The 25073-nt window shown below is 49.9% G+C and overlaps 2 protein-coding genes across 3 annotated transcripts; one reads left to right on the plus strand and one right to left on the minus strand.

Moving 5' to 3' along the window:
• The first annotated feature begins 5073 nt into the window (after window positions 1-5073).
• Window positions 5074-11498, plus strand: SLC51B (solute carrier family 51 subunit beta). Of its 2 annotated transcripts, none has more exons than XM_004758688.3 (4): window positions 5074-5257; window positions 8693-8905; window positions 9733-9823; window positions 11177-11498. In XM_004758688.3, exons 2-4 carry the CDS (start codon window positions 8809-8811, stop codon window positions 11388-11390), a joined length of 402 nt encoding a protein of 133 aa, XP_004758745.1. In that variant the 5' UTR covers window positions 5074-5257; window positions 8693-8808; the 3' UTR covers window positions 11391-11498. The 2 variants fall into 2 exon arrangements, with proteins under 2 accessions (XP_004758745.1, XP_004758746.1); XM_004758689.3 differs by lacking the exon at window positions 5074-5257 and adding an exon at window positions 6192-6392.
• RASL12 (RAS like family 12) lies at window positions 11456-24728 on the minus strand. The gene is made up of 5 exons (XM_004758690.3): window positions 24412-24728; window positions 22341-22397; window positions 17008-17081; window positions 16103-16293; window positions 11456-13443 (listed from the first exon to the last, which is right to left on the minus strand). The coding sequence occupies exons 1-5, from the start codon at window positions 24512-24514 to the stop codon at window positions 13068-13070; spliced, it is 801 nt and encodes a 266-aa protein (XP_004758747.1). The 5' UTR covers window positions 24515-24728; the 3' UTR covers window positions 11456-13067.
• Between the last annotated feature and the right edge of the window lie 345 nt (window positions 24729-25073).

Consider the following 25073-nt stretch of genomic DNA (forward strand, 5'->3'; position numbering starts at 1 on the left):
GACCACCCAAGGCGTTTTCCCTTATAGCAAGATTGCAATAAAACCATAAATGATCCTAACTAAATTGTCAGCAGTGTTTTCTTTAATGCTGGGGTCAGCTGTATGCTCCGGAGTTCCCCTCAAGGAATGATCACTTGCTCCTGACATGTGGTAACAACAGAATTCAGACAGATTAATATGTAATATGTGGTTAAGGCACACCTCACATTTAGCTATTCGTCTTCCAAGGAAGCTACTCAGAGTGCTGTGTATGGGCATGATTAAACCTCACATGTCTCCCATAATTAAAATGAGAGGCTGAGAGACTCTGACTGGATTCTACTCTTGGACTTTGATTTAGTCAGGAACTGAAGAAGATAATTGGTTATACTGTAACCAAGACCAAAGGGTCAAAGACACAGAAGTGAGGATTATAAAGAAGGGTCAAGGACACAGAAAGTCTCATGCTGTAGCTAAGTTGAAAGTGGCAACAGTAGAATGTTCTTTCTTGGAGAAAGTACGTACTTCGTTCCATTGCTACACACCAGTCTCTGCCCAAACTTCTAATCCTTTGCAAGGTTCCTAAAATGCTTCCAGCAAGATTTGGGTCTGTTGAAAAAGGATTTGCTCCCTGAGATCATTGTATTTCAGCATAAAGATGGTTTCCCTTTGGATACCCATCTCTCTTTTCAACCATCCTCTTACAGATGGAGGCATCAAGTCAGGGCTAAGCACCAATAATTTTGGACTTAATTGCCCTACCTCTTCCCAAAATGCCCCCACTCTTTCTACTCTATGTTTCCTTCCTCTGGGTTTAGTATAAAAATTGGTCCCTAGAAGAAGTATGTGGTTCCTTTGGTACCATAATTTAACGCCTCCCCAGTTCTTGGAAATTTAGATTTTTTTTTTAAACCATCTTAAACAATGTTGCAGTAAACATCTTCACCCATTTGTCTCTGCTCCCCTGTGTTATCATTTCCTTCCATCACCATCTTTAGATTTCCTTTTGTTTTTTATGACGTTTTCTGTACTGAGGAGAGCATGTGCTGCTACTGGGAACTTGCCAGAATTATTATTCAAACTGAATTATTAAATTGCCTTCTGAGTGTGAGTGATGTTTGTAGAAATGAAGGTAAGAATAGACGCTAGCTGAGGGCTTGTCCACCCTATTGGCATCAGCTGATGATGGTTGGCCCACCCCAAGGAGCAGAACAGCCTGAGGTGGAAGTCCAGAGAGTCTCCAGAAGCCTCCCAGCAGGCATTGCTTCTTCAGTGCGGGAGGCAGGAGGCTGGGAAGCAGGAAGATGCTTATCTTTAGACCCTGGAGCTCAGGGCCAGACCCTACCTGTCACCTTAATCCTGGCCTGAGATTGAAGTGCCTTGAGCAGAGGGGTCAAGACCCTGGACAGCCCAGTGTATATTTCCCTACCTTCATCATCCATTGTTCTTAGGAAAAGAGATCTTCCTGCCAGGTTTTTAACTTTTTTTTTTTTTTTTTTTTTTTTTAAACAGAAGAACTAACTGGTTGAACCACCCAGGGGGAAAATCTCCTAACCTTAAAGAGCCTCGGTTTTGTCAACACATAATTGGCCTCTCCTGATAATAATTTCTTTTATTTCTTTTTTATTTTTTCTTTTTTAAATTTTTTATGTATTTATTTGACAGACAGATATCACAAGTAGGCAGAGAGGCAGGCAGAGAGAGAGGAGTACGCAGGCTCCCCGCTGAGCAGAGAGCCCGATGTGAGGCTAGATCCCAGGACCCTGGGACCATGACCTGAGCCGAAGGCCGAGGCTTTAACCCACTGAGCCACCCAGGTGCCCCCTGATAATAATTTCTAAAGTAACTTTCCTTTTTACTTCTCTTTGAAGCTTATATATAGTTAGATAAGAAAAAGAGGTCCAAGTGACTAGCTCAAGGGCACATGGCTGATTGTAGCAAGGATGAATAGACTAGAACTTAGTTCTTCTGATGCTAAGGTGTTCCCTTATTCAGCAGTTATTGGGCACAAATAATGCATGTATCAGTTACTGACTAAGTTACTGGCTAAGTTTTTATAACAGAGAGATCCCAGACACTGTGCCTCGAATCATACCAAAGTTTACTTCTCTCACTTGTAACGCTCCAGAGGTAGACAGCTGGTCCAGGGAAGGTAGGCTGCTCTGTTCCATGAGGTCATTCAGGGACCTGGACTCCTTTTTCTTATTGCTGGGGTCACAAACTTTCTCAGTGAAGAGGCAAATAGTAAAAATTTAGGCTTTGCAGGCCATACAATCATTGTCCCAACTGTTTGATTCTGCTAATGTAGTGTGAAAGCAGCCAGATGTCATGTAAGAAAATGGCATGGCTGAGTTCCAATAAAACTTTACTTACAATAGTAGACTGGAGGTCAGATTTGGCTCATGGGTTGTAATGTAATGACTTCTGTCCTTGGATGTCCTTTTCACCATCATACCTGTGTTACAGACAGAGGAAAGAAGTGGATGGGTTGAAATTTTTCTTGTAAAAACAAGACCCAAGGGTACCTAAGTGACTCAGTCAGTTAAACGCCTACCTTCAGCTCAGGTCATGATCCCAGGGTCCTGGGATCAAGTCCCACGCTGGGCTGACTGTTCAGCTGGGGAGTCCGCCTCTCCTCTCCCTTGCTTGTGTGCTCTCTCTCTCAATAAATAAAATCTTAAAAAATAATAAAAATAAAAACAAGATCCATAGATAAAAAATATTGTGACACAGTCACACAATGGAATACTGTGTAATTCACAGTCACACGGGTGATACCCCAAATTCAATGTTGAACAAAAGAAGCCAGACACAAAAGACTGCCTATTGATTGATTCCATTCATATAAAGTATAAAAATAAGCCAAACCAATCTATGGTATTAAAAGTCAGGCTAGCGTTTGCCTTTGTGGGGGTTAATGCCGCGAAGCAGACACAAGAAGATTTCTGAGTTCTAGCGATGTTCTATTTCTCGATCTGGATGGTGTGGGTTTCACACATGGGTGTGTTCATGTGAAAATTCTCTAAGCCATAGCATAATATTCAAGTACTTTTCTGTATGTATGTTATACTTCAGTAAAAGATTTATATAAATTACCAAAAAAAAAAAAAAGTGATTCAGAAGTCTCATACTATTTCTTCTCTCTTTATCTGGGCTGGGCAAGTTCTTCTTAAAGGGGACACAGTGCCATTTAAGGGCCCCATGGCATTCTCCTCAAAGGCAGACAGGGAGGATCAGGGAGGATTGGGGTCAAGGAGTCACTTTAGGAACCCACACTGGAGTGGCTATCCTGTTCACAGCCATGGTTACCCCATGGGCATGAGATTTGAGCCATCCGTGGTACCTCACTTTCTGGCCATAATAACTGACCCAAAACATGGGTACATGGTCCAGGCCAGGACAAACAGAGTCCTTTCCCAGGAATTGCCAAACTGAATCAGAGGAAAGGGACTCCTTTCCTTGCAGCTGTAAAGATGTAAGCCTAGATTTCCTACAGCCTGGTCTGTTCCTAGAGATGGCTAGCCTGTGGGAATGAGCCTGATAACCAGCGAGAAGCAGGGAGAGAGCAGGAGAGAGAAAGAGCTAAGGTTCTTTGGGCACTTGGTTCCAGCTATCCCAAAGGTCAGCTCCACCCTGCTCTTCCTAGCTATACAAGCCAATAAATTCCTTTTGAATTCCTTTCGTATTTTTAAGAGAATTAGTGTTGAGTTCCTCTCATAAAAATGATCAGCTGCTTTTCTCCTCCAAACTCACTCTGGATCAGACCACTTCTGATTATCTCCACAGCCACAATCCTGACCCAAATTTCTACTATCTCTTGCCTGGATGGATGCCAAGTCTCCCAGCTTCTCTCTTGCTCTTTTACAATCCATTCTCCACACCAGCAAGCCAAGTGATCTTAAATAAATGTCATTCAGACCACGTCACTTCCTGCCTGGTGATTTCTCGTTACATCCCAAATCATCCTGTTTTATAATGCCCTGCATGATCTGCTTCCGTCCATCCTCCAACTTTATCTCCGGTCACTTCCCCTCACTTTTTTTTTTTTTTTTTTAAAGATTTTATTCATTTGTCAGAGACAGAGAGAGTGTGCATACACAAGCAGGCAGAGTGGGAAAGGGAAAAGCAGGCTCCTCACTGAGGAAGGAGCCTGATGCGGGACTCAATCCCAGGACCATGGGATCCTGACCTGAGCTGAAGGCAGACATTAACCAACTGAGCCACGCAGATGCCCCGCAAGTAATACTTATTGAGTGAATGAATTTCAAGACGGTGAGGGACTGGAGTTCCATGCAGGACCTAGTTTCCTTGTGAGGTCTCCTTTCCTCTGCACTATCCTCTGCACTATGCTGTAATCTACACTGTTAATTAGTTTTAACTCAAAGAGGAACTTGGACCTCTCACTTGATCTCACTCAACCTGTTGGCTTATTTGTGAAATGGGAACTCTTTGCTGACCCAGCTCCAAAGGTTGCCGGAAATGTAAGGAGCCAGGAGGCAGAAAAGCCCAATAACAGTCAGAATCAAATGAGTCTGGCCTTACTCTGCTTCCCCACCAAGTCATCCCCACCCCCACATGATCCTATTCAACCTAGCCTAGCCCTTGAAAGGTCTTATTTTATAGCTCCTTATAGAGAATTTACACAGGCCATGACCTTCACTGTGAGAAAGCACAGGCTATAAAAGGCAAGGCTTGGCTCCCTGGACTGTGGTTAAATATTGATAAGAATAGGAAATAGAGACCTGGGGTGGGCATACTACATACCCCCAGCCACAACAGAACCCCCAGACCAAGGGTCCTCCTCAGCCCATTCCCTGGACTGGAAAGAGAGAGAGAGTGTGTGTGAACGCACGCGCGCATATATATATATATATATATATATATATATATATATTTTTTTTTTAACTCAAGGTCAACATATAAGAAGGAAAGCATGGAGCTCCTGGTTCTTCTGGATCACAAAAAAAGGAAAGCACAGAGCTCCTGGTTCCTTCAGATCCTGAAGTCAGGTGGAGCCCATTTGCCACCCAGGGCTGCTCACTCAAAAGGTCATTCACCCTGGAGTGGCAGAGGAGGCTCCAGGCCTGGGCGTGTGCTAAGGGCAGAGCTCTCAGAGGGGCCCCGTAGCCATGGGCTCTGCAGCCCTGCCCCTGTAGGTGACAGCTCTGTGGAGCGCTCAGGTGCAGAGGCCAGCTGGTGCTCCTGTGAGAGAAGGACCTAGAAACCAGTGCTTGCTCCCAGCAGCAGATCAAGGCGGGACCCAGAAGCGGGATCCAGGGTGAGTGTCTTCCACCTCCCATGGGGATGGGTGACTCAGGGTCTTTGACAGGAATGACAGTCCAGCAGTAGATGGTTAAGGCTTGTGTAAAACACAGGAATCTCCCAGAGGGGCCAAAGGAGACATGCATTGTGATATCCTGGGTAGGACCCTGGAATAGGAAAAGGACATGAATGGAAAAATGAAAGCCAAATAAATCTTGAAGTTGGGTTAATAATTTTTTAGAAGCAGGTATATTAATATGATGCTCACTCTAGAAGGAACCTGGATAAGGGCTCTGAAGGAAATGTGTCCTCTCTTCCTGTGGCATCTAACACAACCAGGGAGGGCTGACTCTCAGTTCGAGACTTGGAATCAAGTCATTTTTGGTTTTTTGTTGGTATATGTTTATTATAACGATATTATACAGTTTAAAATAAATTTTTTTTTTTACCACCAATAAACAAGGATTTATTTGGAAATTTCCAAATCTGCCAGAAGGGGCTCTTGCCAAGCCCTGGGGTCCACCCTCCTACCGAGCTCCAAAGGGCAACAATGGTAACTCCCCGCCTCCCCTCTCACGCCTCTCTGCCCTCCATCGAGCACACATGCCCGTATCTCTGGCCATGCCAGAGAACTGGAGTCCGCTCCGAGGAGGCTCTACCCCCATGGGCTCAAGAGCTGGGGAGGCAGCCCTCTGGCATCGAGGAGCTGATGGTGGCCAGAGCCACTTCGCACTGATTGAAGAAAGAACATATAGAAGGAGGCACCGAACAGGGTGAAAATTCCAACTTGCCCCTGTACCAAAAGAGTGGCTCCCGCATAGAAAAACCTGTTTCCCACAGAGTGCAGACACCCAAAGGAAAGGAAAAAACCAGCAGCAAGGCTGGGCTGTAGGCGTGGCAAAGAACTTTGGTTTAGGAAGTCTAGGAAGTCTAGGAAGAGCGTGAGCTGTGCTCCTCTTCCAGAGTGCCCCAGAGCCAGCTGAGACACAGTCCCCAATGGGGTCTGCAAACAAAAGAGCCAGCAGGCCTGGGTCTGAAATGTTTCCATGACAATGTCAAAATACAGCCTCAGCAGAACTTCTTGGGCCTGCCTGCCTGCAGGGGAGCAGGGGAGGCATCTCTGGTGAACCTACTTAAAGCCAAAGGATAAAGTAAGTATAAGGCTTTGGGGACCAAGCAACAAGGAATCCTATTGCTGTGTTTATGAAACTATAGCTGGGGAGCAGAGGGTGACAGGAGACATCCCTCACCCCATCCTATGCCTATGTGTCCGTGACCCCACATTTCCCTGTGGACATCAGCCCACATGCAAATTTGTACCCTTCTCTGATTAGTTTTAATTCCACTGTCTGGCTCACTGTATCTTCTTTACAGGAAGTTTGAAGATGGGTAGCATCAGTCCTCCGACTCTGCTCCCCTCCTTCAATGTTCTGTGTGTGTGTGTGTAACACAAACACATACATACACATGTACATACATACATACCTTCTCAGGAGCAGAATTGCTGTGTTGTGGGGTGTGTATACTTACTTTGGCTGATTTGCTCTCAGGATGGCTGCCTGTCTACACTCCCTCTGTTAGTGCCTGAGGCTATAGCCCAGAGCCCCACCAACCTGCAGAATTATCTACCTTCCAAACCAAGTCCATTGAATAGATGCCAAGTCCTATTTCATTTTTCTTTTCTTTTTTTAAAAAATTTTATTTATTTATCTGACAGAGATCACATGTAGGCAGAGGCAGGCAGAGAGAGAAGAAGGGAAGCAGGCTCCCTGCGGAGTAGAGAGCCTGATGCCGGGCTCAGGCTTGATCCCAGGACCCTGGGATCATGACTTGAGCTGAAGGCAGAGCCTTTAACCCACTGAGCCACCCAGGTGCCCCTCATTTTTCTTTTGATTTTATTCTTCTGATTATCAGAGATTGATCATTTCTTCATATGCTTACTAGCCTTTTGGGTTTCCTATTTTGTAAATTGCCCTTTATATCCTTTGTCTTTTATTAGGGTTCCTGTCTTTTCCTTGTTAACTTGCAAGAATTCTTTGTATACTCTAGAAAACAGTCTTTTCTTGATTTTGAGCATTGTTAAGTATCTTACCCCTACTGGAAATGTGTAGGGATAGTATTGATAGTATTATTCATTGAACAGATAATCTTATTTTCCCTATTATTTCCTTTTTAGTACTTCACAGGACCTAGGAATCTGCCTAGACAAATTAACAGGAGGCAGAGCCAGAGGAAGGACCAGCTCCTTGGCTCTTAGCCCCAGGCTCACTCCCCATGGTCTGCTCTCCTCAAGCTGGGAGCCCGGAGCAGCTGGAGAATCAGCTGTCACAGCCTGGGCCTGGCCTGGGCACAGACCTGGGCTGTATCATATTAGCCCCATGAGCCTACTGGCTAGTCAGAACTGAGATATGCAATATGTGTAAAATTTACACCCAAGTTTCAAAGACTTGGTACTAAAGAGGTAAAATATCTCAACCATTTTTATTTTTATTTTTTCAAGATCTTATTTATTTACTTGAGAGAGAGGGCACACAAGTGAGAAAGCACAAGCAGGAGGAGAAACAGAGGGAGAAGCAGACTCCCTGCTGAGCAGGGAGCCTAACGTGGGGCTCAATCCCAGAACCCTGAGATCATGACTCCAGCCGAAGGCAGCTGCCCACGCAACTGAGTCACCCAGGTGCTCCTCAACCATTTTTATACTCACCACATTGACATGAGAATGCTTGGGATATGTTAGATTAAAGAAAATTCGTCGTCGAAGTTAAAAGCACCTACTTCACTCATTTGAATTTGGACAGTGGAAATTTTTAGGTTAAGTAGTAATAGTACAGGCAGTACAAGAATATGTCCGGATGTGTGGCTGTTTGGGACTGACGGAGGTTTGCGAAATACCACTGAACCTGCTTGGTAGGAATGGGAACGGGCTCAAATTAAGGAGGGGATTTATCCCAGGAGCATGAGTTCAGGTTCTTAGGTGGTTCCATGGCTCTCAGTGGCAAGTGCTGGCAGTGACCTCTGTCTGGCATCTTCCTATTCTCAGCTCCAGGTCATAGGTGTGCCTGTGTTCAAGAGAGAGACTGACAGGCCCGGCCCTGATGGGGACACGGGGGGCCTGCTACTGGCTGCCACAAGAAAATCAATAGTGAGAGGTGGGACGATTTGCTAAGGAACCAGGGTGACGGAGCACATCGGGCTGCGGAAGCTGGGTGAGGGTGCCGGACAGGGAAAAGCGGAAAATGTCCCCTTTAAGGGTCCCTTCGCCTGTCAGTGACTCAATCCTCAAATAAGTCTTCCTAAAGACTTGAGTGACTCCTGCGTTTTCTGCCTCTCCAGACTCCACCTGCCCCGAGCTTGGTCCAGCAACTGTGCGCCAGAGGATAGCTGAGTTTGGGGGGTCATGGAGGTCAAACTGGGATGGGCTATCTGGTCATGCTCTCTGCTTTGTTTCCAGCGATCTTCAGGGCTTTGCTCAGAGTCCGGAAATTAGGGGGCCAGGAGGGCAGCCGGGGAGTCCAGAGACCTAAGGATTTTGTTGTCAGAAACGGATCCCATCCAGGAGCAGGGGGCATGGAACACAGCGAGGGGGTCATCCAAGCCCCAGCCGGTACCACGGTGCCTCAGGAACTGCTGGAAGAAATGCTTTGGTTCTTCCGGGTAGAAGATGGTAGGTGATGTGGGATCAGGGGTGGGGCCTGGCTGAACCCCCCAACCCCGACATAGCTGCTTCCTCCAGTGAGGCTGCGTATTTCCCCCTAAGGTGGGAACTGAGGCCGAGGGGTCTTAATTCCCATGGGGGTCTGGCCCAACCGCTCTCTCTTCTTCTCAGAGCGTGGTCATTCATTTTCATCATTTATCGGATCACTCACAAATATTTATTAAGTTCCTTTGGTGCACCGGGCACTGTTCTCAGCAGTGGGGTTATTCTGCCCTCTGTGGAGCACACATTCCAGTGAGAGAGAAAATAAACAAGACAAAAGACTAAAATGCATAGCCTGTGGGTGATGAGCAACACGGAGAAAAATTAAGCACAGAAAGGGAATAGAAGGTAGGTACCACGGTCAAGGAAGACCTCACTAAGAAGCTGACATTTGAATAAGGGCTTGCAGATGAGCCCCACAGATTATGTGGGGGAAGAACATTCCTGGTAAGGGGAACAGCCAATGCAAGAGCCCTGGGGCTGGATCCTGCCTCATTTTGGTATGGTGTGGACACGCCTCATTATCCAAATTCAGATTAGCCACTTTCTGTATTCTCTGTTGCCAGCTGTGGGACACAGTTTCACTCCCACCCCTTCCTTGCCCACTCTCATTAGATTAGGGTTTCTGCAGAGCAGAAATTGTCCCTCCCCCTCCCCCTCCCCCACACTGGAGGTCCCACAGGGCGGGGGCTAATTTTCATTAGTCTCTAAGGCACCTGGCCCACCGCAGGGGATGACTGATGCCATGAGCTCATGCCTCTCCTCAAGGCTCTGTTCCGTGTGTCCTTCCCCAGCCTCTCCTTGGAATTACTCCATCTTTGCACTGGTGGGCGTGGTGGGCGTGATAAGTTTCATCCTCCTGGGAAGGAGCATCCAGGCAAAGAGGTGAGGAGCTGGTCTGGGGGTGGTCTCTGGGGGGTGGGGGGATCTGCCCTCCCAAAGGAAAACTAGGGAGCGGTCATCTAGGGGTCTTGGCTAGCCACCCTTTGGGATAGAAAAATGCAGCCTTATAGAATCTACAGTTTGATGGGGAAACTAGTTCAGAGTGATGGATGCTCAGCGTGGGACATAGTGTGTGGGAGCACAGTGGTGGGATCTGGGACCTTCAGGGCAAAGAGAGAGAGGGAGAGTGGGCTGAGGAGGCCTTCTCGACTGAGGGACAGAAGGCACCAAGCTTGAGGTGCTGGAGGAGGAGGGCCAGCCCATATGGCTGAGGAATGTGATGTGGGGAGGGAGGGCAAGAGGAGGGAAGGACCCAGAATGTATGGGTCCTATGTGTCATTGCAAGGAATTTGGGCTCTAGCTCATGTACACTGGGGAGCCAGAAACTGGCTTTGCACAGGGACATGAAAGGTCTATTTTAGCAAGGTTGGTATAGATGTAGGATATAAAAGGAACCAAAGAGGTGTAGCTTCTCAAAAGGTGATCTTCCCTTTCTTACCCTGTCAGGAAGCATTGGCCTCAGCAAGGTCAACTCAGGGACAAAGTGGCTGTCCATGGGGGCAGCAAACACTGAGCTGCTCCCCTGGTGGCCTGAGCAGGTCCTCTGGGCAGTCAGCCATTACCACAGCTGGGTCCCTCCCCTATGGCCAGGAAGCCTAGGGGTATTTCGAGTAAAAGCTCCTTCAGAGGGATGACACTTGGGAGAGTTACTGGAAGAAAGGCTGGGTCTTCAATGCCAGGTTAAGGACACTGGCAATAGGGAGCCACTAAAGGTGTTTAAGCTGAGGAGTAATGTGTACGCACCAGGATTTTAGAAACACGACTGGTGTGTGGGGCTGGTTTGGAAAAGCAAGCACCTAGAAGCAGGAAGATTGTCAGGAGCTTCCTGAAATATTTTGTCCAGCGTTGAGGTGGATAAAGGTGGGGATGGAGTAAGAAGAACACAGAACCCAGAATCAGGAGACTTAAATCACGTCCAAAGTATGTGCATCTTTGACGTATCTGAACTCCATTTCATGTGTAAGGGGAGAGGGGACGATAATAGTTAAGCTCACGGTGGCAATGAAGATTTGGTGAGATGATGCACGGGTGAGAATAAGCCATTTCTCTGCCAAAAAGAACACCAAACTGTCGTGGCTTTCTCCCTTAACAGTTCCCAGAACTGCCTATAGGATTTCCCCCTCCCCCAAGTGCTAATCCATTTGGGAGACCCCATCCTACCCCAACCCAGTACCGCCAGCACAAACCAGGTTCCGCCAGGGAACCCAGATTCAACAGTGTTTTCTCTCCTCCCAGAAATCAAAAGCTCCTGGGGAAAAACAAACCAGAAAAACAAACTCCAGACATCCAAGACGTGGCTGAGGCTGAAACCAGAGATGACAATAAGCTGAACACCCTAAGAGAGACTTTGCTCTCAGAAAATCACAATTCAGGCCAGGTGGAAATTGAGTTACAAGAGAGAGATGCGTCACTGGTTCTCCTTCCAGACCCACAGGAATCGGAGACCTAATGAGATTTCAGAGCCCTGCCCCATGTCGTCAGCAGATAGATGAATGAACTGCAATCAAACAAGTATTCTGTTACCCGCTTTTTATTAAAATGCTTCTGGAAGTGGGCATTTGGAATTGCATAGTTTGTTCAAACAGCGGTGTTCCAACACAAGCGGCTTGGAGCGCGAGTGTGAAATCCATAGCCGGCCTGTGGGTCGGGAAACCTGGCTAGGACTCCTCTTGTGGTCTTGAGGAGTTCACAGCCTCCCTCTGACCTCAGCTTCTCCATCCACAGAATGGGGCTAAAGTCTGGGTTAGAGCTGTTGTTCTTAATCCAAGGCCCTAGAATTGCCAAGAGCAGGGTTCTGGGCTTAGAATCCCCTTCCCATCCTTTCCTCCTAGCAGAGCCCTCCTATTTACCTGCTTATCTCCTGAGGGTCCAGGAGAGATTTCCTTGGGGCCAGGGGCCTCAAGGTAAATAGAGTTAGAAAACTATAGATCTTCTACTAACAATGGGATCCCAAGAGAGTGTCAGGATCCTGTGTCTAAGCCACAGTGTTGTTCTATCAGCTGTGGCGGTAACCCCAAATAATGTATACAAAAAACCCCTGCTGTATGAACCCCGAATGCCTTAGCTTCTATCTTTCAAAAGTGGACTCTGAACATTCAGACCCCCTGTCAAAGTGTCCTGCTACTGGGTCCTGCTAGAGCAGACTACAGATGGTGTACTGTGTTTCTACCTACAAGCCTGGGGCAGGCTGATAGTGCCAACTGGAGGTCTGATAACCCCAGTTGTAGGCTCCTGGGAGTCCTGGTTGCCGGTCACTAGAATGACTTTGAACACCTGCAGCTGAACATCTGCAGCTCTGATCATTAGACTTCAGGAGACTGGTCCTGAAGGTCTGTGGAGAGAGTCCTTCATTTAAGAAGGGGAATTAAGGGGGCCCTGTCTCTGGGGAAAAACACTGGAAGCTCCCTACCCCAGAGCCCCCAGTCCTCACTGAAAGGCAAAGTACTGGAAGTAGCCCTTCCTGGGAATTTTGGAAGGCAGCTATGCTCACCACTATACCACCAACGCTGCACGGAATTTTGGTTCCATAGCCTGTCGCATAGGATTATTGGAACTAGACTCTACTTGGATAAACTGTGGGGTTTGTTGTCTTGGGCTTCTGTGAAGTTAGAAGACCACAGGAGGGCCGGGCTCAAGCCACACCCCCACAACCTGTAGCCGCTTTGCCCTTCCTGTCCACCAGGTGGTGCTAGGATCTCAGGACTGCTCCTCGTGCGGCATGTTCTGAGGCCAACGCTTAGGGGACCATCCAGAGCTGCACACATCTGGCTGCAGCTGGAGCAGGAAGGGTTGATGGCACCATGATGGACACTGTAATTTCCTTCCACTTCAGGCTAACCCCAGGTGTCTGGGTTGTCTCAGGGGCTATTTCCCTTCGGGGTCAGGAAATGCAGCGGTTACCATGGAAACCAAGGTCTGGAGTGAGGAAGAGCAGCCTTCCTGCCTGTCCCTCCAGCTCACACAGTGAACTGGATGTCCGGGACATTACTTGGTGCTGGAAGAGCGGTCAGCTGTCCACCAGAGGGCAAGGACTATTCTTCCAAAAGAGGCAGAGGCGGTGGTGAGAAGCCAGCCCCTGTCATGCAGCCTCACCCAGCTGCTGAGCCTGGGATCCTGATGGGTGCCCTCAGAAGATCTTGAAGCCCTTCAGCAGGGTCAGGGTGGGCGCCTTGCGCTTGCTCTGGGCTCGGGATGACTTCACAGTGACCAGCTTGGCCTGGGCCACAGCAGGCATCTCCTTCAGACTGACGGTGGAAAGCGTGTTGAAGGTACAGCTGGCCAGCCCATGCCGGGCAGTGAGCGGGGCCTGGTGGGGCAGGGCCCTCTCCTCGGAGATGAAAAGGGGCCGGGCCAGGGAATGCTTCTCCAGCTCCCGCCGTGCCTCCCGCACAGCCTCGTGGAAGACATGTTGCACGTGCTCAAAGTCCAGACAGGCGGAGACCTCGAAAAACAGGCACCCAAACTTGCCTGCCAAGGCTGCACCCTCTGCCTTGGTGACCTGCCTGGTGGGGGAAGCAGGACGAGGCAGGGTCAGGAGCACACATCCAAGTCAGGCAGGCCCACACCTACACTCATCTCCCCACTCACGGGCTTGGGGACCTGCAGGCATCTCATCAGTACAGTGTGATAAAGGCATCTGCTTCGCATGGTTGCCGAAATAATTAAGACCGACCACTTGCATTGTGTGCCCGGTGGAGTACCTGGCGCAGAGTCTGGGCTCAGTAAATGATGGCTGATGTCACTGAAGCCAGAATTCAGGACCAAAGCGTAGGCAAGGGAGCAGCTTACTGGCCAAACCCTGCTTGTGTCTGGAAGAAGACGGTCATTCCCAGCCCTGCCTCCCTCTAGGCCAGCATGGGTCCTCGGTCAGGAAATAAGCCACCCCCCACCCTGGCCTGTGGGATCAGCTCCAGAGAAAGGCAGGGATCTGGACAGAAAGGTGTGAGACCCCAGAGAAGGGAGGGTGAGGTGCCTCAGGATGCCTGTGGTTGGCAGAGCTCTCAGGACTCATGCAGAAAGTGTTGCTGCTTGTCCAGGGGAAGAGCAGAGGAGACCAAGGGTGACATTTCATGGGAAAGAGGGAAAGAAGGGGAGAGGGAACAACACCTCTTGTCAGCTTTGTCCTATACCATCTTTCCTGATGGGATTGACTATTTAACTGGGGAGGTCTTGGAAGTTTCTGGCCTGAAAGCCATGATGATCAAAATGAGAGGAAAAAGACTGGCTCTTGGGTCATTCAGATGTCCAGAAGAAAGAAGGGATGATGGTACCCGAGGTCTTGAGGCCAAGGTTCCATTGGCTGAATCTCGGCGACCACCCTGCCCTGCTGATTGCCCCGCCGGCCATTCCTGCAGACAGTGGCACAGCCCCTGAGACTGGTGGGTATTGATGGGAAGAGGTTTTTGGCCCAAGGCTAATTTGGCAAGAACAGGGGGCTGGGAGTGGGCTAGCTTCCCCAGGGGAGTATCAGACGGGAGAGTGACTGGGCCAAAAAGGGCCAGGCGCAGAGCATCTGGACTCCCCGCCCAGGGCTGGTGTCCTGTCTGTAAGCTCACTGCTTCCTGAGGAACCCCTTTTGAAGGAATACTTCATATTCTTTGCTTTTATGATGAGCTTGAGTCTAAAAATTTCTCACTGTGGGGACTTGAATCCTAAGTTTCCAGAAACTAGCACCCCGTGCACGCATACATGTCTGTGAATGGGAGACACGGGCACGTCACATGATCCTTTCTTGTTGTGCAGCAGCCTGCTGGCGATTTATCGGTGGCTCGGGAACCACTGCTCTAACCCACAATTTAGCATGTGGCTGCAAGGCAATCACGAGAGCACAGCGATCTCAGCTACAAGACTGACCGCATCAAATCCTGACCCACCACCAGCCTGGATCAAAGAAGGAAATGAGGGAAAACCGCAGGACTCTCCTTACGGAACGAAGCTGCTCCGTCTGAGCCCCATAGTCATTGTTATTTGCTCCCCAACCATCTTTGGACAATCCCTGTGGCAAAGACTGGGATCAAAACAGCGGTCTAGTGTCCCCCTTCATACTGAAGATGGATTTACCACCATCTAGTCTTCTGACCCCTCTTCCAGGCATCATGGGTTCTAGGATTCCTCAAAAACCACCTTTTGGCTTTAAGATGACACAACTTCCTTCATTCCCTGAGATGGAATTTGTCTTGGTCTGAGGGCTTGATGGCTTTTGAAGCTTCCCCTGGAGGCCTCTCTTCATGGGATTGCACGTCCCTTTCCCACTGCCCATCTGATTTGTTCTGCACCGAAGATCCTCTCCTGCCTTATCCCAGTCAGCGGGCCTTTAGGGTCTGGGGAAGCAGGAGTGACTGGCCATGAGCAGGGAGGGACAGATGGAAGGGGGGTGGAAGGCGCCAGACTCCGAAGGTGGACAGGTCACAAGGGACAAAGGTCAGTGGTAGAGAAGGGCACAGGGATTACCCATCAGGTGGAAGCGTCATGCTTTCAGGGCCCAGGCAAGCAACTGGAATGTACGGAGAGAGTGGAGGAAAGCCATGGGGAGTGGTAAGGCCTATGGTCAGCTGCAAAGAGCATACCCCTCCTCAAAGCATTCCAGTTCCAGGTCTTTGAAAACATTGCTCGCCAAGCAAAATGCTGCGGTGTTTGCTGGTAATCTGTCCTCTGGCCCAGTCTGTGACCTCTGGTTCAAGTCCAGTCCATTCAAAGAAAAGCTGCCCTCAGCACCGCCAATGGTGGGAGTGGGCCTGGTGCCACGCTTGGGTGAGGCGAGAGCTGGTTGGACCAGAGCAGACCTCTGACTCTACGAGCCAATCACGGCCTTTCTTTTCAGAACTGGAACCGGGCACCAAATAATAACCAGCCAGCTACGGGGAATGAGGATGGAAGGTCATACAGGCAGGCAAGAAACGGTGAGGCCAAGAGACACCACAAAGCCCCATGAGGACGGAAGAAGTGGCTTCTCTTTTTACTTTTACGGTCCAACCCCCCGTGTGGGCCTGAAGCTCTTTCTTCCTGCCCTGGCCTGTCTGAAAGGCCATGCACACTGTACACTTTAACCTATAGTTGTGGGGATGACTTTCCTTAGCAGCCCAATACTTCTGATGACAACACACAGCCTTCCCAAATGAGGACAGTGAGCCCCAGAGTTGAGGACACCCGGTCCATGCTCACCTATACTGGGCCATGTCCAGCTTGTTGCCCAGCAGCAGGGCTGGGGAGCCGCGTTGTGTCTCCTTGGCGTGCAGAGCAAGCAGCTCCAGGTAGCTGCTGCTGTCCTCGAAACTCTGGCGGCTGTCCATGCTGTACACCACCAGGAAGGCGTGGGCCCAGTTCAGGTAGCGCTCACAGTTTCTGGGGGTGTCCTGGGGCAAAGGAGGGAAGCCTCGCTGGGGATGAAGGCCTTCACCTGAGCTCCTCCAGCCTACCTCCCCATTCCCTCCATCTTTGTATATTGTTCCCCAGCCAAGCCCTTTTCAAAGGGGTGTTTGAGTGTGGGTTTGGCTTGGTGTGAAAGGAGGCATTGTCTCGGGAGCCTCACTCCCACCACCCAGCCAGAGGCTCGGGGACCTTGGCTTCTGGGGCACAGAGCCAAGACTCTAGCATGGCTGCTGCAGAGACCCAGCTGTCCCCGGGCACTGCTGGTTTGGGGGTCAGGTTGATGGTGACCCTGGGCCTCTGGGAATAATTGGTATCCAGCCCTGGCAGGGGATGGTGAGAACATAGAGGGAATGTGTGTACTGAGGGGGCCTGGGCCGAGGGGGCCACAGTGTAAAGTGTGCCCTACCTCCAGGTGTGCATGAGCATCGAGTCCCCGAGCACAGGATCTCAGAGCTGACGCCAGCAACCACAGATTTCCCCAACCCCATTTCATCTCTTCTCACTCGGCAAATGAAAAGATTCAGGCCTGGAAAGTTCAGTGCCTCATGCAGGGTCACATAGCAAACTAGAGTTTAAGTTTATGAATTCCCATCTGAGGTCTCTGCTCTGGGAGAAGGACTTCTCAGGAGGCCGCACTGACTCTCAGCTCTCCATACCCTGGAGAGTAACATACCCTGTTACCCACAGGGGTAATTTACCGGGTCTGCAGTATCCATGACCCTCAGGTGGACAGGCTGGTGGTCTACTGTCTCCTCGGAGCTGTAGGTGTCCTCTGCAACAGACGGCGAGCCAGGTCAGGGGCAGGCCAGGCCACTCAGTCGCAGACTGGGTCTGAGTCCCAGCCACCCTGTGCTAGACCCTGGGGGATCTATTCCGGAGCTGGCTGAGTTAGGACAAACTGGAAAGGCCTTGGCTCTCACCCAAATGGAGGGCACAGACAGAACCTCCTAGCCGGGAGATGCTGCTCTACCTGTCAGGGCTCAGAGCATGAGAGGTCAGTCATAGAGCACGCCACAGGGGATAGCATTGCGTTCGGGTCCACCCACCAAGCCTACAGGACGGAGTGCGTGGCCCACAGGCTTGGTTAGCAGCAGAGCCCTCTGCGGTTGCACTGCCAGCCCATCCTCCCGAACAACAAGCCTCCCCATGCTCTTCCCTCCGGTCACGGCCCGCAGGAAACCCCCAGTGGGAGAAAGGACGGGAAAGAAAAGCATATGACATATGGTGGTGGTGGTGGTGGTGTGTGTGTGCATGCGTGACTCTATTCAGAAGTCCCTGAGAAGGTTTACAAATAATCCTTACCAAGTAATAGCAGAGGACTCTAGTGTAGTCGAATATTTTATGTTGGACATGTAGAGTCACACCCAAGCTCAGCTACTTGGCCAAGTCATGGCAATTCTTTAGAGAATCTGTGTCCTCACTTTACAGTGGGGTAACATGGGGCACCTGGGTGGCTCAGTTGGTCGACATCTGACTCTTGATTTCGGCTCAGGTCATGATCTCAGGGTCCTGGGATCGAGCCCCACTTCGGGCTCCATGTCCCTCTCCGTCTGCTCCTCCCCCCAGCTCTCTCTTTCAAATAAATAAAATCTCTTAAAAAAAAAAAAAAAAAGTAAAATGGGGATAACATGATAACACTGCCTAAAAGTTTTCCAGAGTTTACTCTGTGCCAGGCACTGTGCCAGTGCTTGTCCACGCACCCTCCCAGGGCTGTGTGAGAACTGGATTAGCCCTTAGGCACGGGGCCTGGCACACCATAAATGCCTGGTCAAGGACAGTGGGGACTGTGGTAGTCCTGAGTTTACAGGGCAGGTTCACATTCCTAGGTGATTTTTTTTCTTTATTTTTTTCCTTTTAAATAATTTTAGACTTATGTGGAAATTGCAAAATAGTACAGAGAGTTCCTGTGTGCCTTTCCCTCTGCTCCCAGCAATGTTAACACCTTACATAACCATAGTACAGTGATCAAAAGCAGGAAATTGACATTGGTTCCATACTATGAACTAAACCACTGACCTTATTTGGTTTTCATGAGTTTTTGCTTTTTTTTTTTTTTTTTTTGGTTCTCATGACCTCAAACCTGAGAAAGTGCAGCTGGCCAGGCATGCAGAGAAGACCTCATTGTCACATTGGCCATCATTCTCCCTATCTCTAACCTTCCTCTACGCCACTGGCCCATGTGTGTGAGTGCACTTGGCTGTCACCTTTCCCTGGATGCCCCTGTGTCCCAAGTGGCCCCAAAGAAGACCTCTAAAGGCAGAACTTAGGGCCCTCCCCGCCTTCCTCCACCCCACCCGAACCCTGGCTGAGTTCACAGCCACTTGTCTCTGAGAGTCCCTGGCAGTCAAGCCAGGCCTGGACACACGCCAGGTCCACTAGCAGCCAACAGGAATCACAGACAGCTCCCATCCCCAGCCTGTTTGGGGACTTGGATAAATAGCTGCTCTTATTCAAAGATTTAAAAAAAAAAAAAATCTAATGGAAAATATGCCCCAAACGTTTAACTATATTTGGTGCAAGAAGAGCTGCTCCTAGATGCCTACATCTTGTTCAGATTTTTATTTTCCTGCCAAAGTTGTCTGATGCCCCCCTTTTAGTTGCTCCACACCCCCTCCCTCACCCCGAAACAGGCACTGTGTCCTTCCCAGTCCAAGGAAAAATATTAGCCCAGTGTTGGTCTCCTGGGGTTCCTCACAGCAAATAGCCTTTCAAGGTTACTGTTAGCTCCACTGTAGAGAGATGAAGCCCAGAGGAGGAGGGAACTTGCCCACTGCCACAAAGCACCCCACCAGTGGAAGGGAAGTGAACTCAGGTCTTCTAGGCTGGGCTGCCTCCATGTGGGGACCCCCTCACCCTCTGCTCAGGGGACCAGCTGGTCTTCCAGCTCTATCTGGGCAAAGTACAGGGGAAGAGCAGAAGCTCCCAGTCCAGATGTGGCACACGCAGGAGTGAGCAGGGGGAAGCCTCAGAGATCATCTTATCCAGCTTCCTCCTCCTTGGCAAGTGAGGTGACTGGACGTGGAGGGTCCTTTCCAAGTTACAGTAACTTGTCCTCTCATCACCAAGTCCTGCTCTCCAGAGCATTCTGGGGTTCACATGGGCTTCACAACTCCTCCTTCTAAATAATATTCCAAGGACTTCCACGTTGAGAGAAGTTTCTTTTCCCTAACTTTTCCCCTGATTACCCAATAATAATCTTTTAAAGGCACTCTTGTCAGTGTGTGTAGGATGATGCCTTGGAAATGGTGCCCATATCCTTACTGGAGCAGGATGAGGGCAAGAGAGGTGAGAAACTGTCATTCTGCCCTGGGCAAGCCAGGCAAGGTGCCCCAGCCCCTCTCCTGGGGACCCCTGCCCCTTCCTGGAGCACTCAGCACAGGCATAGCCTTTCCATAGACACTGATTCTCTCAGCTCCGACCAGTTCTCCCAGCCATGACCCTGGCTCAGATGCAGCACAGGCTATTGGCCTCATCTTGCAGATGGGGAAACTGAGGCTCAGAGATTCCAGGCCCTCTAGGGCATTATGCTGCCCTTATGGGAAAGCTGCTGCAGTGGGACCCATCTTCCTTTGTACCGAGGTTCTCCATAGGCAAATCACTGAGCCCTCTCTGCCTCAATATCTTCACCTGCAAAATGGTGATAATAGTTGGAATTCTTCTTTAAAGGCTAATCCTAAAACCAAAATTCCATCTCATGTTTAAGAGCATCTATGTTGTGGGGCGCCTGGGTGGCTCAGTGGGTTAAAGCCTCTGCCTTCGGCTCGGGTCATGATCCCAGGGTCCTGGGATCGAGCCCCACATGGGGCTCTCTGCTTTGCAGGGAGCCTGCTAACTCCTCTCTCTCTCTCTCTCTCTGCCTGGCTCTGTGCCTACTTGTGATCTCTGTCTGTCAAATAAATAAATAAAATCTTTAAAAAAAAAAAAAAAGAGCATCTATGTTGAGCCTAGTACTGTACTCCATGCTAGAAATGAGAATAAATAGTGAAGGTCTCCATGCTCAAGAAGCTCACTCTGGGTTCAAAGAAGACCTCAGAAAAGAGAAGGAGCTGTTTTACATGTCCTGGTGGCGAACCCTTCCCTTGGATGCTCAGACCTTTCTCCACAGAAAGAAAGGTCCCGATCCTGGGGTCCCCATAGTGCTGTGGCCAGCCATAGGACAGTGGCTGGAATGTTCAGATGGTGGGGCAGAACTCCTAAGACATGGCACAGGCCTCCCAGAATGCTGAAGGAGAGAGGTTCTCGTCATCTCTCCAGCGGACAGGCTCTCAGGACGGGGCGACTGACCACTGTGGAGCGGCTCCCCACCCCTCTCACCCCCCGGACAGTGTGACCACACATTTCGCTCTCAGGTCAGAACTCCAAAATTACTCAGTCAAAAAGCCCAAACCACCATTGTACTAGGCTCTTCTGGAGGGACCCTGAAGGAAGGGTAAGGAGTGGGGGCAGGGAGGAAGACACGTAGAGGCAGGCTGCCAGAGGAAATACAGGATGACCAATTAAATCTGAATTTCAGAGGAACAGCTAATATTTTTTAGTATAAGTATTCCCTATCTGAGCTAGGTAGAATATGGGTTTTGAGGAACCATCCTTGGAAATCTCCATTTCCCCCTTCCCGGACACCCCTGCTTGTATGCCTTTCCTTTTCACCCCCTCCCTACTTATCTTCCCTTCCTCCACTCCATCTGATTTCATGTTCTGGCCTCTCTCAACACCTCCCTTGGCTGGCACACAATTATACCCTGTGTCCCACTCCCATGCTAATCAAATAGACTCAGTAGCCCGGAGGTCCCTTCCTGCTCCGACACTGGGATTCAATATTCCAGCCTGAACTGAGGGCACCAACAGGCTCAGGGGCTCTTCCCTCCAGATGTCACAGTGCCTTCCATCAGAGACATGCTGCAGCCAGTGCTGTACTGCTGCGTTTCCAGTCCTGTGCCCCATCGCCCTGCATTTTCTAGAAGGGCCCTCAGGGGTCCCACAAGGGCCTTATTTAATTCTTATGAATGGGAAAAACCATCCAAGACTGCAAACCCCCATTTTCAAAAGGTTAAGCATATCCAGACACACTATTTTTCTCAGGAACAGTTTGCAATAAACAAATGTTATAAATGTAAACTTAAGGAAAGAGGAAGGGGGGCGCCTGGGTGGCTCAGTTGGTTGGGTCTCTGGCTCTAGATTTCGGCTCAAGTCATGATCTCAGGGTCCTGGGATTGAGCCCCACGGGCTTCATGCTCAGCGGAGAGTCTGTTTCTCCCTCTGCCTTTCCCCCTGCTTGTTCGTTCTCTCTCTCTCTCTCTCCCAAATAAATAAAAATCTTAAAAAAAAAAAATAAAAGAGAAAGAGGGAGGAAAAATGGACATGCATTGAGTGTTTACTGTGGATCAGATACTAGGATAAATCTTTTACACGTGTTCTTTCTTTAATTCTCACAGTAATTTTCTGAGACAGCTACCTTTATGCCCATTTTACAGATGAGGAACAGAAGCTCAGAGAGATTAGGTTATTGCTTCAAGGTTGCACAGCCAGTAAGTGGCAGAGCTAGGGTTTAAACTTAGCTCTGACAACAGAGCATCCTTTCTTCCAACAGACCATGATATGTCTATAAAACTAGACAAGTTTTCTTGTGTGGTTCAAAAATGGGTCAGAAACCAGTAACACTACAGAATTTCTCAAGTGTTTTGTCCAGTTTTTCTTGGAAAATACATCGAGTGACCATTTTAAAGAATAATAATAGTTACAGACATTCTGCTATTTTTTTTTTTTTAAGTCTTACCATTCCTCATATTTTAGGGCAAATCAGCCTCTCTCAGTTCTCTTAATTAAGCCAGTTGTCTGGGGTGGGCTATGGAAGGATGTCTTTCTGGCACTTAAACCATGTTGTCCCATGGGCTGAGTCATCCTAGTGGCTCCTCCCCTCTGCCCCCAGATGATAGATCCTGGTCAGGCCTGGGCCCACCACAGTATAGTCATGTGTGTTGCAGGGATCCAAGTGGGACAACAGTAGGAGGAATGGGAAGGAGTGGTTTCTTACCCAAGTTGGGGTCATATTCGCTGATAAACCTCCTGGTCAGAAACTTCACAGTCAGAGCTGCGGGAAGCAGAAAGAAGTTGGCTCAGTCTCCCCCCACTGTGTCTGGCTGCTAGCCCCTGGAGGTTGTCCCTCTCATTTAGGGAGGCCTTATCTAGCCTCTGTGACTCCTGGCTGACACTCAGCTCAGCTCTCTGGGGGAATGTGTTTGGGAGCTGAGGACTTGGTTTAAGAAGCTCAGCAGAAACTAGAAATAGAGGAACCATGCCCCTCCAATTGCATCCTGGCATTTTTTTTTTTAAATGGCAAGAAAAGTCATGAGAGGCAAGCCTAAGGGGTATTTATAAAGACTTGAACTGGGGACACCTGGGTGGCTCAGTTGGTTAAGCATCTGCCATCAGTTCAGGTCATGATCCTGCGGTCCTGGGATCCAGCCCTGAGTCGGGTTCAATGCGGAGTCTGCATCTCCCTCTTCCTCTGCTCCTCCCCCTGCTCATGCTCGCTCTTGTTCTCTCTCAAATAAATAAATAAAATCTTTTAAAAAATAAATAGAGACTCAAAACTGAGGAGTCCAGCCTCAGCCTGGTGAAAGTCAAACTGAAGGGAGGTATCTCCCACGCTGGTCAAGTTGTGAAGATTCTGGAATGGGGAGCATCTATTCTGGTTTTGGCTATAAGCCAAAGAGTAAAAGCTGAGTTGATCAGTCTGTGATCCCCAGGAGGAGTATGAACACTCACGTCCCAAGTAAACACCCTCCAGTCCTTGGTCCTCTATGTCTCAAGTCTTGGCTCTGTCTTACGCTTATGAAGAATGTAAAACTTAAAATGAGGTTCTGCCCAGGTGGAATTCATTAATAGGACTCTGATTTTGCTCAGAATTTAGCCACATAAAGTCCAGGGTCAGCCAATTATTACGCTGGACTCTTAAAAAGTAATGTGATATTTTAAAGAAAATCCTTATAATTCTTTCCCAGGGTTCCAAACAGTGTCATTTGGCAAACTACTACCCAGGGAATACATACTTTAAAATTTAAATTCCTTCATACATGTAGTCACTGGCTAAACTATACTAATAACAGAGCTACAGACACAGTTTGATTTTCAAAAGGAAGAGGGCAAATCTTTTCTGTAGGAAAACATGATTCAGAGTCCCCTCTCTGAGTCAGGGGGCTGGTTTCAGAAGGAGAGTAGGATCCCATGGAGCCTCAAAGAATACTCTGGGGAAGGAAACTCATAGCTAACAGCCCACATCAGCCAGTCACTAATGGCTGTAACTGTAACACAGCCCCAGGAGGAGCCCCTCTGCCCTCCTACCATCAGCTGCCTGGGACTGTAAGTGGCAACGGGGCAGGGCTGAACCCTTTCTCTGGGTCTCTGCCTGTGGGGACACCCTCCCCCCTACCCACCTGAGCTCAAGTGGTAACTGAAGATCTTGGTTCATCAAGAACAAGTCCCAGCCGCCTGGGACCTAGGTCCAACATGTTTCCAGAAAGTCGAGAGGGTTCTGACTTGAAACAAATACGTTTGATAAGAATGCACACTTTGTTCCATTCCAGGGAATTGGAGTGAGCCCCTCCCTGGAAAATCCCAGCAGCCAGTGACCTCTACCACTTTCTTTCATCCCCGGCCTAAACTGAGGAATAACAAGGCTGTGACTACGCTCATAGAGGCCTGGGCTTGGGATTAGTGTCTAACAGGTCCCTTTGGTGCTAGTCCTCAGGGCTGATGGGGGCCCCAGGGAGAGGAGATGGAAGGTGCAGAACAGCAAGGGAGAGAGGGGCTGAGGACCAGGAGACACAGAGACAGGCAGAGGGGAGAGAGATAGCTAGTGTCACAGACAGAGAAGGAAAGCAGGTGAGGAACCGGACAGATGAGAGATGGAAGAGCTGAGGACAAAGTAGAGAGAGCACCAAGCAACAAAGAAACTGAGGCAAAGAAGAAAATCACACTGTCCGACCCAACCCACCTGGGTGCAGGAAGCCCCCAAAGCCAGTGAGGGAGCCTTCCTGCAAGCAAGTCCACAACGTCCCCACCCAAACCCTTCCCTTTCGCACCCCCCCACCCACCCAACTCACCGGACTTGCCGGCCCCTCGACGTCCCAGAATGGCCAGATTGACCTCAAGTGGCGCGCTCTGCGGCCCGCTGCCCGCGCGCGGCTTCCCAAACACCGAGGACATGGTGAGGCTACTAAGAGGGACACGGGTAGTCAGTAGGAGAGCCCCGAGCAGCGTGCCCGCCCGTCGGGGCCCAGCAGAACTAATCGGGGGATCCCCTCGCGCTCGCGGGCTCGGCCCCGTCGATGTCCTCGCCCGGGGCCCTGGCGTCGAGCGCCAAGCGGGCTGCGTTCCCGCGGCCCGGCCCAGCTGGGCCAGGAGGAGGAGCCGGCGGAGGCCGGCGGGCGGGGCCGCCCGGAGAGCGGCAACACTCCTTGTAAGGGCTGCTGGAGCCCCCCGCGGGGCCTGCTCACCCCCGCTCCCCACCCTGGGACGGAGCTCCGGACCGGCCGCGCACCCCACAGCTGGCTCCGCCTCGAGGGCCGGGCACTGTCACCTCCCGGAGCGCCCCCGGACCCTGCAAGGAAGGACAAAGACCGGAGAGGTGGCCCTGGGTAGGGGGCTAGGGGGGAGGGATGTTTCCAGCCTTATCTGAGCCTCGGCTCAATCTCTTACCACCTGCAAGAAAATTCACTCCTTCCTTTGTTCTACCAAGCTGGCCCCGCCCGCCTCCTCCTCCGGG

Source organism: Mustela putorius, unplaced genomic scaffold, assembly GCF_011764305.1.
Source record: "Mustela putorius furo isolate JIRA1106 unplaced genomic scaffold, ASM1176430v1.1 tig00003896_pilon_pilon_pilon, whole genome shotgun sequence".
In the NCBI taxonomy this organism is placed as follows: Eukaryota; Metazoa; Chordata; class Mammalia; order Carnivora; family Mustelidae; genus Mustela; species Mustela putorius.

What these genes read in the sequence shown, in the direction of transcription:
- RASL12 (XM_004758690.3), bottom strand. Translation starts at nt 24,514, where the DNA reads ATGTCCTCGGTGTTTGGGAAGCCGCGCGCGGGCAGCGGGCCGCAGAGC. An exon ending in TCGAGGGGCCGGCAAGTCCG is followed by an intron (nt 22,398 to 24,411) that starts GTGAGTTGGGTG and finishes TGCTTCCCGCAG; the next exon opens with CTCTGACTGTGAAGTTTCTG. An exon ending in TCATGGATACTGCAGACCCG is followed by an intron (nt 16,294 to 17,007) that starts GTAAATTACCCC and finishes CCTTTGCCCCAG; the next exon opens with GACACCCCCAGAAACTGTGA.
- SLC51B (XM_004758688.3), top strand. Translation starts at nt 8,809, where the DNA reads ATGGAACACAGCGAGGGGGTCATCCAAGCCCCAGCCGGTACCACGGTG. An exon ending in GTTCTTCCGGGTAGAAGATG is followed by an intron (nt 8,906 to 9,732) that starts GTAGGTGATGTG and finishes GTCCTTCCCCAG; the next exon opens with CCTCTCCTTGGAATTACTCC. An exon ending in AGGAGCATCCAGGCAAAGAG is followed by an intron (nt 9,824 to 11,176) that starts GTGAGGAGCTGG and finishes CTCTCCTCCCAG; the next exon opens with AAATCAAAAGCTCCTGGGGA.